This window comes from Columba livia, chromosome 11 (assembly GCF_036013475.1).
Source record: "Columba livia isolate bColLiv1 breed racing homer chromosome 11, bColLiv1.pat.W.v2, whole genome shotgun sequence".
NCBI lineage: Eukaryota > Metazoa > Chordata > Aves > Columbiformes > Columbidae > Columba > Columba livia.
Genome location: NC_088612.1, coordinates 14,540,982 through 14,558,043, shown reverse-complemented (window position 1 = coordinate 14,558,043; position 17,062 = coordinate 14,540,982). Strand labels below are relative to the sequence as shown.

The 17,062-nt window shown below is 39.0% G+C and overlaps 1 protein-coding gene and 1 long non-coding RNA gene across 2 annotated transcripts in view; one reads left to right on the top strand and one right to left on the bottom strand.

Annotated features, from left to right (window-relative positions):
* The window catches only part of LIPC (lipase C, hepatic type), a 50,703-nt gene extending 48,830 nt beyond the window's left edge, over window positions 1-1,873 (bottom strand). Inside the window, exon 1 of the mRNA XM_005511139.4 lies at window positions 1,714-1,873. Within this exon, the coding sequence (XP_005511196.1) occupies window positions 1,714-1,795 (82 nt within the window). The 5' untranslated portion in view covers window positions 1,796-1,873. The remainder of the gene's footprint in view (window positions 1-1,713) is intronic.
* The window catches only part of LOC135580498 (uncharacterized), a 59,021-nt gene that overhangs the window by 19,621 nt on the left and 22,338 nt on the right, over window positions 1-17,062 (top strand). The gene's annotated exons all lie outside the window — the stretch shown is intronic.

Here is a 17,062-nt window from a genome sequence, read left to right as displayed (position 1 = left end):
GTGACAGGAGATGAGGGTTTGAGTTCAACATAAGGGAATATCAGGGCATTTAACCTTGTAACTACTCTGAAACACATCTAGTTAGGTTGTCGATAGCCTCTAGAAGAAAACACCTTAGATTTTTTTTGGCATTTTTAGAAATGTATCTACTGTGCTTCTTCAATCAGTCTCTTGCTTCAACACACTATGAGCTAGGCATATCTACTAGTGCTGATATGACATGTGACCTGTCTTTTGTGACCCACAGGCAAAGCTTTAAGCTGCAGAAGCAAAGAGCAAACAAGTCCGCTGACAGAGGAGTTCTGGGTCAGGAGGGGAAAGGGGGATGGAGAGAGTGAAGGAACTGACCTTGCTGTAAATGGTGCCACTGACAGTGGGGGCGGGAGAATGGGAGCTGTGACTGTAAAAGAATGGAGGTGCAGTGACAGCCTCACTCTGCCTTCTGTTTGTATCTAAGGTGAACTAAACTTAAGCACACAACAGAGTCTGAATAGGTCTGGGCAAGGATGATGTGACAAACCTCAAACGGAAGTTAGTGCTCTGGTTTTTGGTTCTCTCAAAACCACAGAATTTGAACAAGGTTTCTAAATAGCTTGCTAGAGTTTAGCACCTGTTCAGGATGTGCAGGCATTGCTGCCTGGTAAGCCAGGCAAAGTTATAGCACTAGCTGAAATTTATGGTTTTCATTGTGTTTAAATTCAAGGATTTTATAGTGTTCATAACGAAACCCAAGGTGAAGCTTAATGTGCAGAATCGAAGAACGGTGGTCCTGCCTCCTGTACATTGAAATCACTGTGCCTATTAAATATAAAGCATTTTTATAGCAAATGGTTTCTAAACTGTTAATACACATTAACATAAATGCTACTGAATGCTACAGAAAGAGGCCATACTTGTGTGAATGTGCATATCTTGCTTTATTTCCAGCTAAGCAGAAAGCTACATTTACCACCTCCAGATGTAGAGTATTAGAAATGCAGTTAAATAAGAAAGAAAACTAATGCTTGCTATGTATGGCTCAAGGATGAAGGCAAACATGGAATTGTCTTTGTCAATCGCATTTGGGAGGCTTTAAGAAATGCAGTTGTGTGATCTGCTGTCATACTGAACAGTCACACAGATACTGACAAAATGCACAGTGTCATAAACGTAGAGAAAATGGTTGTACAACCATGTAAATGATAAAGATCCTCCACGGTACTTTCCTGCAAAACGTACTGCAGATTTATCTTTCACTCAAAGATGTTCATCACACTTGAGGTAAAAGGCAGCCTAGATTAGGCAACTCAGAAAATGAAAGCTTAAACACTGTCAGGTAGCCAGAAATTTTTGTTCCTAGTAGGTTACTGAATCTATTTTATAGAATACTTCCAGCCCAAGAAGACTACGACTGTTATCAGTTCAGTGTGTATTTTGAAATTAATACATTTTTAAATGAACTTCGTCAGAACTCTTGTTGAAGGTCACGTTACCTTAAGTCTATAGACTCAGAATGTCTATATTTCCACTGAGAAATTTTTGTTGTAATTAAAAACAACTACATTTTCCAGCAAACACAGATACTTCAAATGCCATATTTTAGTGGAACAAAACACTGAAAAAAATTCCAAACCCCATCACATCAATAACCAAACAGTCAATACTACTTAATTTTTATAGCACAAACATTTCTTTAAAGATCGTTATCACTATTTATGTTTGATAGGATATTACCTTTTTTCTTTCCTCCATGTGTATTGGCTGGGGTGATGATACAAGAAAGCAACAAAAATGAGAGAAGTTGCAAACTTTTCATTTCTTCTTTCTCTGAATGAGAGTTGTGGAATGCACTGCTGAGAGATGGGAAAAGGAGAGAATTTTCAATGCTTTGCAATAAATTCTTCGCCCATTAATCATTAACCTTGAATTCTCCTCTTCACTGTGGCAGTCTCTCCTTTTATGGAAGTGGAAATGGAATTTGTTTGTTTCCCACCTCTTCTTTTTTTTTATTTTATGCCACTTGTGGCAGAAATAATTTGGAACTGGACCCTCCTACCTTGCTCAACAGTGCTCGGCTCTAAACACAGTGGACTTGAGGGCATGTTTTCTCTGAAATCCCGCTAAAGGCCATGGGTAGCCAGCTCAAATTTGGTTGGTCAACAATTCACTCTGAACAAATTGCAAAATAACTGTCAGAGCTGAAGGTTAAGCTAAATATTTCATTAACATAGGCAAAGCCCCAGTAAGGGAAACATGAAAATTCAATGTATAATAAACACTTATTTCAGGGATAAAATTGGTACCAGATTTTGGATAATCACAAAATGTTTTCATTCAAATTAAGTGAAGAATTGTTATCACGTAAGAAATCACTAATGAAGCACAATTAACTAACATCTCTTTCCACTTCCAGTAAAGCAATCATAAGGAAGTGTATGTAGGATATATGAGAGTCATTTCAGAGAGAAAGTTACTACTAATATGGTATGTTTTATATTGAAAATCAAAGCAGGATCTTAATTACAGCAGTGTGTGTAAGTGCCACAGTGAACAGGTGCGTACTGCAAAGTGTGACTGGGCAAAACATACCCTTGGCTGGGCAGTGAGTGTTACCACTGAGTGGGATCTCACACGTGAGCAGAACAAAATGCTGTCCTCTGGGCCTTGTTGGCAACAGCCTGGAGCATCACTGCTTTCCCACACCAGTCAGTGTTTTAGAGACGTATTCCAGCTCATCTTAAAGGAACTGGGGGCCAGTGATGATGTAGCTGTGGCAGCACAGGCCTGAGGGTGGGCTGCAAATCAGCCTGTGTGTCCACTAACCATTGGATTGCCAGCTTGTATGGGTTCATGTCACCAACCTCCATCATTACCTGCATACCTGAGCTAGCATATAATTAGGCAGATAGGTCTACACTGTACCTCACATGAATGCTTTAACACCACTGTGGAATTTCCCTTAGAAATAGGTCTCTGTCACAGTAAACTTTATTCTGGGTTCTGAATGAGTAAGAAGCCCTCAGGTTCGAGAGGGCGTGATAGTGTAAATTCTTTGCTAAACTTAGTTTGTAAAGGATTTGCTGTTAGTAATAGCAAATAGAGGCAATATTTTAAAATTCTACAACTATCTGTCTCAAACTAGACTGAAACAGTGCTTGTAAACTTGAAAAAGTACATTTTGAGTATTCAGTGACTCCCAGATTTTTTATGAAGCTTCTTATCATAATTACCCAATCTAAAATGTGCAAAATTATAGCCATACCATCCCAGCCTGAGAAATTTTTCATTGTTCCATTGTTTTTATGTGTCCCAGCTAAAAGATTTCTCTCTCTTCTAGAAGACAGTGAGTCTCATAGCAGAACTGGTATGTTACACTACAAAAAACAGTATTCTCAGCAAAGCAACTCCACTGTCATGCTCAATACATTCTTTTGGCACAGAAGTGCATGCTTCATGGCGCTGGATGTTGCATGAATAAAGGAGAAAAATAGAGATCATGTCCTTTCCCTGCTCACTCCAAAAAGCTTCGGGTCTAGGAGCCAGCAGACAGCTAGAAAACTCTACAAGTGATCTACACCAGCATCTGAAGTGTTGTCAAGAATGAGTGATCTGTGTGTGTGTCAAAGTATACTAGTAAATAGGGAATACAAAACCTGAGGTGATAAGATTAAAATGACTGGCTGATAAATTCTATTTGCAGCAGTGTTTTCTACGAGCAAGAAAAGGATTTGCAGTGATTGAGACAGGAGGTTGAACTTGGAAAAGAATTTGGGCTGTGATGGTGGACAGGAAATGCTGTATTTTAGCAAAGTTAACACTGGTAGCAATTACTGGTGTGATTTAGCGTAGCTTTGCATTAACTTAAGCTGAAGGTGATGTGAAGATCACAGAACTGACTGACAGTTGAATGTTGAAACTGACCACAGTAGTCAAGAAAGTAAAGAGCATTTAGGGGTTAAAAAATACTATAAGCTTTATTATCTCCAGACAGGAATTGTTCTGAAACAGGGTGGTAGATCTCTCAGGTACAGAACAGGCTGTTGGATCTTTGTGAGGAGATTGCCTGGAAAAAAGACTATAAATATCAGACTTTGGATTTACTTCTCACTAGAGAACCCATGTATGAAACCAGAATGGCATTGTGAGCATCTTACGAAGGATTGCTTGAAGTTGTAAGAGGAAAACTGGGAAAAGCAGTTGGAAAAGGAGGAGGAACCTGCCTTCCTCCCTGCTCTCTGCATCACTTCATTTGGCAATCCTGCATGAGTCATTGTGAGTATTAATTTGTCTTTTCAGTGTTGACAGAATATCAACAATAATGGTGAGAGAGCTAAGCTGTGTTGTGGGAATAATTGTACAGCATATGAACAAGAGATTCCACAGTGCATATCCAGTATGACTTTATGTAGCACAAAATTGTATGCTGTGGCACATTAGTCCACAGAGTGCAGAAGCAATTGTGTTCTGGAGTAAGGAGCTGTTCTTGATGGCCTCTATAGCACTGCCATGCAATATGTTTTTGGAGTGTGTGTTCTGTTGGGTTTTCTGTTGTTTTCTGTTTGGTTGGTTTTTTTGTGGTGGTTTTTGTTTGTTTTTTTGTTTTTTCTCTAGGTCCCTTCTCCATTTGATTTGCATAAGTAATTCCAATTACCTTTGTTATCTACTCATAAAGAAAAGAATGGCTCTCCTGCAATGTAATGAATGTTAGAGGTAGAAGACTCCTGATAAATAATTTTCCTGTTAATGCAAGTATTGAAATCATAACCTTTGCCATCTTCGGTATGTTTATCTGGTCACTTGGTGAAATCACCTACTTTGCTTGAGCTGCTCTCAGCTCAGTTAATTGTTATGCCCGTATAGCATGTATAATATAATATTAATATATAACCTAAATTGTTTTAGGAATTAGTTCCTTATATAAAAAAGTATAATAAGGAGTCTTTGGTACATTATGAGAACAGAAAAAATGGAGATGGGTATTTGTCAGAAGGAACTGTGTAGTAGGTACTCAGCGTTACCTGCTGCATGTTGCATCACACACTGAAATGTCTTTTTTCAGCCACATTTGAATCTATATGAGGCGCAGTGAGTGGGAGCTGCAATATTCTGGGTGAAAAACATCGCAGCAAAAATATGATCCTCTGGAAAAAAGGGGTCTCATATTAGTCCACTGGTCAATCATAGGGACTGCTGTCTGAATTAAACTGGGTACTTTTGAGACACTAATAGCTGTCTGCTGGTCTGCCTGGGCAACATGAACTGTTAGACTGCTCTGCTACAGTTCTGCACCACTGGCAAGGATGAAATTTCCAACAGCTGAATACAACACAGGTTCTAGAAAATCAAGGAGCAGAAGTCTCAGGGACTTAAAAAAAGCTGGGAGATTGATGTAGGACAATGACACCTGGAACATGCAAGCTACACCGTGTCCTGATGTGGCTTTCAAGAGTGAGTGGAAGGTTTATTCTTTAGAGTTGGGTATTGTGCTCTAGGTAAGGCAAGTGGATAGTTTGGTATTTGCAAAAACCTTGATTCTTAAGAAGAATATCTAAGTTCTAATCTCTTTTTCCATAACACCTAGCATTGTCACATTACTTCATTTTCTGCACTGAAATTGCTCATATCTACTGTAGTGATCTAGACTTTTTAATTTTAAATACTAAATTTAAAAATAGATAATCCAAATTGCTCTCCCATGGAACAGATAGAATACATACTTTTATTTCATAGAGGCTGGTGCTTTGCCTACTTTACATGAAATAGAACCTTTTCTTAAACACACAGCATCCAACCCCAAATTTCTGGTTTATGTCACTGTGTTTATATCTAGTTCACATATACTGTAAGAGGGCTTGATAATCTTCTCTCTTCTGCTAGAGACGCTGCTTGTACAACATATACCCAGGAGGTATACTGTTAATCAGAATCCCCATCTGCTTCTTTGCTAACATTCCAATTATAGTTAGACCTCTTGCACGTATTCACATCTATAATAAAATTGATGGTTTCACTATTGAGAAGCAGCATGTGACTAATGGTGCATTGTACCAGGCACACTTTTGCTTAAAGTATCATTCTAATCAAAGTTAAATAAAGGAACACAGCAGAAATTTGTCAGGCATACAGTCCTGTTTTTTTCCCGATTTCACACTGTTCATCAAGATGGTTTTCAATCACCTGAAGACCAATAACAGTATAGTACAAGATGTTCTTTCAGGTTTAGAAGAGATTTTATGGGCCAGAACTTCAGCTGGCATAAATTGCCTTCTGTGCAGCTATAGCGATTTTTACCAGCTGAGGATCCATCCTGTGTTCCTATAATTACCCACTGGCATCTGAAAAAAGATTAATGTGATGGTTATGCTAATACATCTGAGGTTATAGAGCAAGAAAGCTTTTATATGGTTGAATTTTTAATGCAATTTTAAAATCCAGAATTTATTCTGCCTGTTTCAATTTTCCTAGGATTTTAAAAAATCAAATAACTCTGAAGAGACATTTTTAGATTGACTTTTTTGTGTGGATTCATGGCCTATGTCAAGCATACAGCAGCTGCACGTGAGTCTGAAACTTCCTTTACAGCAACAGCTACAGAGCCATCAGACTTTTCGGTGTTAAATTCACAATCAAATAATTGATCAGCAGACTTTGTTTTCTAATATGAAATAAAACCACTTATTTGCATCAGCATAGTCTTGTGAAATACACATTTCTTCTGAAAGATGTATTTCATACTCAGTAGTCTTCTTCCAAGCCGCTTTTTGCGGCTGCCTTGCTTGATCACCTCCCTTGGATCAAACAGAAGCACATCTGAAAGAGATGAATCCGTGAGAAAACCAACACGGCTCTCTCCTTGCTCTCCGCTCTCTCCCTTGCTCACTGCTCTGCTTAGGAGGGAGACTTGTTAACAACAAATAGAAAGCAGACTTGTTTCAGTAATTGATTTATGTTTCTAATGAATAAAGAAGACAAGAAGAACAAGACAACTAGGGCTTATTGTAGGCAACATATTTGAACAGGATACAGTTGAAAGCACTTAAAAGGCAGAGAACCATGCCAGAGTTAAGGAATGTGGAAGACATTAAATATTCAGGTGCTGATTGATGATGACTCTAAGGAGTTAACACGCTCACAAGAGCAAAACTTGCATCTCTGTGGAGCTGCTGTCACTAAAATTGTGTCTTTATGAAAAGGGAAGAACCAACAGACAAGAAAGATGAAAGAAAAATATTATTAAAATACATAAAGTAGATACAAACATATAGATCTGAACAAAGAAGCCAAAATTTGTTTGCCAATTAAGAAACACAAACAAAAGCCTTCGCAGCATAGCCAGACTAATCAGTAGCAAAAAAACATTTTTCCAGGCAATAATTTCTTTGGTTCCTGCTGACCACCTGATTTTCAACACCCATGTCTGAAACAACTGGTTCTGGCCACCAGAGTCAGAAAGCACTTTCAGGGCAATATTGAGGGTCTAGGTAAAAATCAAACAAACCAAGCCAACCAACCAAAAAAACCCACCAAAACAAAAACCAAACAAACAGATACCCCTCCCCCACCTCACACACACACTCACAAAAAAACCCCCAAACCTACAGACCCTGACAGAGGCAGGGGGAACCTTTCTTTGAATCATCCTTTGTTCCTTTCTCACCTCCCCTCACCCTGGTGTCTCCTTTCTCAGACTCAGCAGCCAGCACGTTTTGGCTTTCTGCATTGCAATACTGGAGTCATTATTAGCGAGTGTAAAGAATGAGAGGATGAGGAAGTATGGTGGGGATGTAACAGTTTGAGGTGGTTAATTTTCAGCTGCAGATGTCTTGTTTACTTCAGGACCTGAAACAGCTCTTGCTAGTCTTAGTAAATCTTAGCTACTGGATTGGGTAGACCCTTAGAGCTGATGTATTGTGGCAGTTCCTACATTTCTATAAGATTAGAGGAGATTATAGGATAGACAATTGGCTTACTTGAGGGATGAAGAAGCCTTAACTACTTTGAGCATCAGTTAGGATAAACATACGTTTAAAATCTTCTCCAAACTTTCTGAAAATCTGGTCTGAAATACTGCCTGAAAGTATTTTCAGGAGCTTTGCCTTCCAAAAATGTATGGAGCTAGGCAGAACAAAGGAGCAGTAAAACAATATTGCAAGTATTTAACCTTTTTGAACCTTAACATTTCAATCTACGTTTGTATTCTGTTTGGCATATGGATTTGAATCAGTTTGACCAATCTTAATTGATTTGTGACAAGCAATGCGATCTTTTTAATGGGATTTATATTGGCAGATTTTGTAATCAGCTGCCTGCTTTTTTTCCTTGGCAATTCTGCGGGTGTACCAAAGGCATTTGAAAGTTCAGTGTGGCTTCTCAGTCTGCTTACTGCTGCTGCGATGGGAGCTGTGATTTTATCAGGGTTATGCTGGTTGCAAGCTTTTCTGGAAAATGCACAAGTTTATGCTTGTTTCCTATGCTAGGATGAACATATCTAAAACTTTCTGGTTTATTTCTAAAGGTAAGGCTATAAGACTACCGTGTAACTACTTTTTATCCCAAGTGACCAGTAGTGTTCTGCAAATTGACACCATTAAAGAATATGACTGTCAGATTGTAGCTTGTAATAAGTAGTGTAGGTGATGTTTTATGCCCCTGAGGGAATGTGTAGGAAAAGCTTTTGCCAGATGTAAGCTATGGATCATTTGTCATTCTCTGACACTGAAGAATCTCAGACTCAGCACCAGACTTATTTGAAATTGAAAACTATATATGCTCCAGCCTCTTCAAAGACAAGTTGATCTCTTAAAATGAAAAAAAAGTATGCTTCTGGGTAGAAACAGTTAACTACGTTTTGCATGACTGGCTGAGTAATACATGTACTTAATACACAATAGTGGGTAAAATGGCACAAATTAAGCTGGAGGAAGATGCTCTGGCAGTACCTCCCCACATGTGCCCTGTCAGGATACTTCCAGTTCAATCCACAAGAAAACAGCTCAAAAGGCAGAGCAGTCCTTGGACAAAGACTTTGACAGAACCCTTCAGACAGGGGAAAATGCTTCGAGCTGGTTTCTAGTGAATCTGGGCAGTCAGGTTGCCTTCTGCATTCCCTTGATGCAGGGTGGGGGAATACTGTTGTTCCCTTCAGTCCCACAGCAGTTTTGTCTATTATTGAAACCAGATGTCATCTAACAAAAAGAAAGGACAACCTGCAAAAAATGTGTGCCTCGTTCTTATTGGAAGGGCAGTAGAAGGTAGGGAGGGGTCATTTGCAGAGGTATGGTAGATATTTTACTGAGTTCATTTGAGAAACGAGTTTCCTAGAGACAGCTATTGCTCTTTGAAGATTTCTCCCTGTATGTTGTACTATACAAAATTCAGTGCTGAATGATCCAGTGTTTATTTCAGTAACAATTGTGTATTGGAAATCATCTTGCTCAGGAAATAATTCAAGCAATGGGGAAATGTAACTATGCTGCTGCAGAACAGTAAAAGAATCATTGACTTTGTTCACATAAATAGAAATTACTGTAGCTGTAGCCAAGGAATTGAAATACTTATTTCTCTGTTAGTTCTGGAACTGAAAATCTTTGATTTCTGGATTAACCATAGAATAATGGATTAAGAATATTGGTATTCCAAAGTCCACAGTTGTTGAAACAATTCACAGGAACATTTCAGTATTAGATTTTAAGGGACTGTGACCATGAATTCAAACAATTTCTTGATAGCGTCCTGTAAACACTGATGTTCCACAATTTAAATGAGAAATGGGAAGAGCTATTAAACACTGAATTTAACACAGATGTTTCCTGTTATAACAGATCAGTAAAATTTCAGTATTCAGTGGGCCTTTAACACCCACCCTCCATCTGTGGTATTCAATTTTAGCTTTGTGGAATAGGCCAAAAGAGCAGGCATACAATTAAAAAGAAACCCCACCAGGGTGTTTTCTCTAGCTTCACTTTATTTTTTTCTAAATGTGTTCCTTCATTTCTATGTGGAAACATTTTATGGAGGGCAACATAGATAAGACAAAGATATTTCTCCATCTGGGAGTCGCACATTGCAGCCAAGTGCACTGCAAAAAAGCCCTTGAGCATATGCTACGTATATAAGTGCTAATTGAGAAAGTCTGATATGTCAGTTGTGTAATCATACTATTCTTCGCCAAATGACCAGTTTGTGCTTGTAGCTTTTATGAAGCTCTGTTCAACACAACGCTTGAGAAGTGCCTTTGCTCTTGGGAGGAAGCTGAGCAAAAGGCTGAAGCCAATGGCGCAAGGTGCAGTAAGTTTCTGCTATCGTTACCTTTCTTGTGAACAGCAAAGGGAAAGAGGAAGTTGACCTGTTCTCCAGAAGCGTGGTTTAGAGATTCAGCCCAGCTACAGCAGGTCAGCAAGGATTGGTGCTATGCATTAAAAAAACAACAAGAACAATAACCTATTAATGACCAAAGCTAATAGCATGACAATAAGTATTGTAGTTTCCAGCTGTTTTGTCTTTGCTTTTGTTCTGTCTCCGATACATCGTGCCGCTGAGAACAAATTTTATTTCTTTCTGCATCTTTATCTATTGGCAATCCTCTCCCTTATTGTTTACTTCCTGCCCAACACTGGCGACCTGTGGTTCAAGCTTGCCTGCCTATGAGGTTTTCAAGCAATCTACATATGTTTCCCACTGACGGTAGTATTGTTTACTGTTAAAAGGAGTTCATTTAGGAACGTAATGTACTGTGTCCTGTGCAGCATCAGGCAAAACTGGTTAAAAAAAATACCCCCAAAGCAGATGTGTTTAATGCCACGATTAATATTGTTTACAGGTTGGAAAATGAAAAAGTGATGAAAAGTAGCCTTCTCGTTTCTCGAGCTGTTTTGTTCTGAATAGTTTTGTTGTCTTTTGCGAAATCTCTTTAAACAATTCCACAATATCTAGCTTAAAAACAGAAGCAGGAACATTGTATCTAGTGCTTAAAATATTACATTGGGGATGAGGTGTTTGGATCTGGCTTCTTTCTGTGTCCCTAATTTCCTGTTACCTCATTGGTTATTCACTCAACTTGCCAATGGCTCAGATGTCCCATTTGCTAAAGAGAGTCTAATAGTACTTATGTTTCTGGAGTATAGTGAGGCTGAACGAATCCTCTGTAACTGACATTGTATTTTCTGAAGGAAAGGTGCTATATAAGTCAAAGTAATAATTTTGTATCTAATTGAATACTTCAATCTAGCAGATGGGAGCAAAGCTTAAAAAAATGTTGAACATTTTTTTCCCTTGCATATTTCTGCTATTTTTATATCTCAGAACTCACTTGGAAATGAATGCCTGTTAAACGAACATAAATGTTAACAGAATACATTTTCCCACACACAGTTATATGTGCCTACATCAAAAACTTTAATTTCAGATTTATTGTTTTTTAGACCACACACATTAGCAGGGCAGACTGCAAACGCAGGGAGGCAAACAGCGATTCCATGTGCTGTTTGGCTGGAGCTCAGCTTTGCTCCTTTGCAGTGGGGCATTGCATCCTCCCATCGCCTCCCCACATCCATGGGGATTCTGCACATTCAGCAGGGCAGATGTATTCTCTTTCTAATGAAAATAATAGCTCCCAAAAGTTCTTGCCTGTCTTTTACAATCTTGTGGGCTGATCAACTTTCTGCAGGTTTTGAGAAAATATTGGTTGCTGTCAGGGAAAGGTGAGGTGTGCCATGGCTCCATTTACAGCAAAACAATGACACCCACCACAGAGGGCTGTGGCCTCGTCATCTGCTGCAGTAGATAACTAAAGCTTTTTTTGCTGTTATAGCCAACAGTAAGCTCAGACTTCTTTGCACACAGGCCCCCTGCTTCTGCTCTGGTTCCTGCATTGGCATGAGTTTGTACCTCTGCCTTGCCCTTGATTGCACTTTCAATCTGTGCTTCCTTTTCTAGGGCCTCTGAGTGGGGACCTTGATAGTTGTCTTTCCCCAAACCTTAAAAGATGACAAGTTATTTGTTGAACAAATTGGCGTCAGTCTAAAATGCACTTACTGTGGAGATGAAGAGCCCTGTTGCAGAGGGCTTATCCATAGGATGCAAACCTTTCTAAGCCCACACTTGCTGTGGCACCATGGACCTGTACCTCCATGTCTGTGGGTTTCTTCACTCTGCACTGTGGCATGAAACCCAAAGCAGCCACCGCTGGCCTGCAGTGCCCTCCCACCAGCCCTTGGAAGAGCAGGTAACCAGGCAGCTAGCTATTCCTCCTGAGATTTTATGAGCTTAGCTCAGGCAGGGCTCAGTGCCCTTCTATGTATTCCTTTCTCTTCTGCGTTCTAATTATAACTTTAAAATTATTACTATTTTTTAATTTATTTCCAAATTCCATTTGGCGTCTTGTACCAAAATTTCCTGCAGAGAAATAATTCTTGTCACAACCTTTCTCGTCACATTCCCTCACAGATGGTCCAATCTGCTCTGCAGTTCATGCCTGACAGCTAGTTAATCTGGCAGTGCAGGAACACACATTTGAAATGCGAGTTCTGGATCAGCTTCATGTAAACACCTCGGCTATGTTCTATACCCCCAAACTGTATGTATGCAATGGCACACGAACCAGATGTAAAGAGAATGATCCTGCTACTAGTGCTTACATGTGCCTTGGGAGAGAGATCCATATTTGGTACATATTCAAAGACACATGAGAAGTGTTTACCTTTTCAAACTAAGGTACCTGGCAAGTTTGGCCATGGTAGCACAAATTAATTAAGACAGACATATGCCATTCCTTTCTAACCACAGTGGATATGGAAAATATATCAATCCATGTTGTGATTTATTTTATTACTTCATCTGCCACAGCCATAGCCCTGACCAGGGCTACACAGCTTATGCTACTGCACATACACAGCAGATTGTGGCAATTAAGATGCTCCATGAGGTGAATCTATGCACCTCTATTTCTGTGTAGACCATCACTCACTAAAGTGTTCCCCTCCAATGAGCAAAGGAAATGAAATCTTCTCTGTTGATTTGAAGTAAAAGGCCCTACAGAATTACCTGTGCCAGTTCAGGTGTGCCTTTGCAGTCTAACCACACCGCCTGGCTCCAGGGAGATGTTCTCCAAAGAAGTCAGGTGTCTGAAGAGAGACAACCTGACTACAGAGTGTGTGAGTCTCTAGCTACTTCTCACCACCTTCCATCTCAGGATAAAAACAATGAGCAGCACAGAAGGGCTGCGGTACCAAGCATTTGCAGAGTATTCCTCTGCGTTCGTGGCATATTCCACTGCAAATGCTAACCTGAGGTAAGAGGCATTGGGGACTGGAGGGGAATACAGAGTTCAGTCACATTTGTTTAGTGCTGTGAAATTTTTGGCAATGTTGTTTCTCATTGTTTAATCCAGGAAGCCATCTTGGGCTGAAACCTGCAGGGTTGGCCGTTTTACATCAGAACCTGTATCCAAATCAGTCTTACACATCCTGAGCTCATCTTTCGTGGTGCCACTTTAAAGACAGAGTTTAGAAGCTTGCCTTAGAGCTCAAAACATTTTTGGACAAAAGGAGCATTTTCGTATGTTTGTGTAGTGTCTAGCATGGGGGATGAGACCTTCTAGGAAGAATCACCTATATGTGAGCAATGATTAACCGACAATAGCAATTTCTCTATTGTTTTGCATGAAACAGGCTGCATAAACCATGAGGATTTTTTTCTTTTTCATTTTTTTTTTTTTTTTCTGTCAAACAGTTCTTGGTTTCTTCTTTCTCTCTTTTGTAATTTATATTTTTACTTCTTGGACACATTGAAGAATTTGGTCCCCATCCTCATTAAAAATGTGAAGGATAGCGTTTTTCAGTGATAAGGTATATTTTAGAAGATAATTCTCTAAAATCCAGATGTAACTAGAAATGTTTATTTTGTTGTAGTACACTAACACATTGCTTTCAAACTTGCACCAGTGGCTTAGGGTGATTTCCTAAAATGTTATAAAAGGTGACTGAGAAAAACAAGCCCTTTCATGGTAGGTCGGAATTTGCTATTCATGGACTTTCACCTCTAGAAAACAAGAAAGGGAGGTGGAACTCAGAAGTTATTGCACTAAACACTTTCAAAAGTTTGGCAAAGCATTGGATAAATGCTTTACACTGTATATGTGTTAGATCAAATTCTGTACTCTCTCTGGTTAAGCCGTCTTACTCTAAGGTACTATTTCTAAAACATCACTGAGTTACACGTACATGCGTCTTGTAATCAACTCTGGGACTGCTGGAGGGGTGTTGTGTTACTGGTGCATTACACAAATGCATAATTCATTACAATTACAGTCATTTCATTGATACAGAAGGTCTAATAAAGATGCACTTTTACTCAGTACCACAAGTCTTATTTCTGAAACATATTTAAAACACGGTTTGTAACTTAAAAGTTGAGAAGTTGTTTGCTTGGGTTCTTTTGTTGTTGCTGGGTTTGTTTGTTTTCTTTATAGAACTGCAGGACTGTTCTAATCCTCTTATTTTTTTTTAGAAAAAGAGGTTATTGTGTTTCTGACAACCACATGCCATATTGATTTTTTTTAATTGTGTCTTCCATTCTGTTTGTTACAGATTAGTGAAATTACCATGTGAAATTGTGCAAAAGTTATTACTCTTCAAATATGTGGTTTTGTTATTGCAAAAGGGAAAACTGAATTCCATTTGCTCTGAAATGACAGTCTCCAAATGGCAGCAAACAAATTCCTCAAAATGCTACCTCTATTTTTGCCTGTCCATTCCGTATGGTATTTGTCAAGAGACAAGTTAACACGAAAATTCAAATGAGTCATTTACTCAAACTTTAAGGCTGAGCATTGAGCAGAACATTTAATGTCAAATTTTCCCACTCCTTTTTTCTGCAGAAGAAATTCAAATCAAGAGATCAGGTTGCCATTATGCTTTTGTAGATCATATATAAATGTAAATTTTGAGATGGGTGCATATTTTTTCTGTAATGCTTCTTAGTGAAAAAAAGAAAAGTTTGCATAAAAGCTATTAGAAGTGTCCTTAGGGATCCCAGTGAGGTGATGATAATTTTTGTTATGAATTAGTCTTAGAGAATTTCACAGTAGCAAAAATCCTGAACGTTTAAAGAAATACTATAAGAACTGTTCTCAAATATTTGAACTGGCATAACCCCAGGTCTGCCTTTCAAAGGTATTGAATATTCTTGATTTTAATTGACTTCTGATTCCCTCCCTCTGAAAATAATCAGTTTCAAAATAAGTGAGGGTTTGGCAATAGGGTAATTACAAGAAGAATCACTCTTTAAGAGGGGGTTTAAGGTCATGCATAAACATATATCTTTATGTATAGTTTTGGTTTTCCATTTAGACTTAGGCAGAGTTGGTCTACCGCAAAGAACTGGTGTAGCTTCCAGATCCTTTTTGGTTTACCTGTAGGTTTTCGATATCCTTTTTGCCTGTTTCAGGGCTTGGTTTCCTGCATTGTAATGCTTGTTCCCTTTGAGAGGAACAAAATACATAATGAAATTAAGGTCTTGTTTGGAATTCCAGGATACGTGTATCACATTTTAGATTTCACAGCAAAGGCTATCCAGGCTGTATCACGTCAGATGACTACAGCTGTAGTCCTTAGAGAGCCATCAGTACCAATATGGAGCATATAGTGTGCAGCCAGGCTTCGTTAGGAATTTTGACAGCCTAGGGCAGGTTTGGACATACAGTATTCTGTTTGTATTCGCTTACATTTTGATCCATGTATCCCTGTATTTTGCTGATACGCTGTCAGGGAAGCTATTAGTCTGGATTAAATGGTGATGATTTCATTTTGTAAAACGAAACAAAAAGTTTTTGGGAGAAGATGAAACCATTACTTAGAAGAAAAAATTACCTGAAGTTCTTATCAAAAGTGAATACAACAGAATACGAAAACAAATAATTTAGATAATAACTTGAAAAATAAATATTTAGACGATATTTCCTGGTTCTTTCAGTGCATGTGATTTGCTAAGTCAAAGCTGTGTAAGCAATTTTATATTAAACACTTGGCTTCATAGTGATAGCTGCTAGTAATGGATTTCATGGCCCAGTTACTACGGATGTGATCATGGCTGACGTTGTGTAATGCTGGCAGTTTCCTAACGTGCCAAATAAGGAAAATTCAAGCGTTAAATGTCCATTCATATAATTATTTCTGAAAGAAAGTGCCTCCCTACAAGGTGCTTAGTTTCACTGGTGCTTATGAATAGGGGTGGTGCTCTTCTGTTAGGGAAGCTGGTTGTGGATTTTGCCCAGGCAAGCCAGGTGCATTAAGACTAGTGCGTACAGAGAAGCAAAGCCCTTGAAAATCTGACTTTTAAAGAATTGACTTTGTATCACAAAGAATTAAGCCAATGTGTGGCTGGAGAATTGTGCTGGAATACTGCCCAGCCGGGTGCAGCGATGCTGATGCTTCGGTGCTCTCTGCTCCGGGGCTGGTGGTGCCTCTGGCGCAGGTCCTGGGGATGTAGCTGACCCCTGGCTTTCCAAGTTAGTCAGGAGTGTGGAGCTCCAGTCACCTCCTGCCCAAGCAATAGCGAAGTGCCATGCAGTCCTTTTCTGGAACAGACGGATTCCTGAGGAGATTAACTTTCAGTCCCAGAAGAAAGTGAATAAAATTCCTTAAAAATTTGGGCTGCCAAAGGAGGAGCTACTACAATATATATATGCACCATAACTACCTTAAAAGTGCATGAGCTACAGTGGTTAGTATGATGTCTACTGGGAAACAGGTTTCATTTTTCCATTTCTTTCAAGATTTATTGTACTGTTTTGAGTGACAGAAACTCAGATCTATAGAAAATTGAACATTTTGGAAGTGAGTGTGTTCTTTTCCCTGAGCAGGCAATCTGGTCACCTGAAGGAATACCGGTCCTTCTCCTTTGGTGATGACAAGTTGGGTGGCCTTTTAAAAATAACCCTAAATAATATTTTTATTGCGCAAGTGTTAGGGAATTTTTATGGTGAGCCTTCTAGATTACTATGGTATAACAGTTTTAAGTGTAGGCAACATAAGCGTCACATCTTTTAACTTCAACTGCCAACTTTGAAACCAAAAAGGCATCCTAC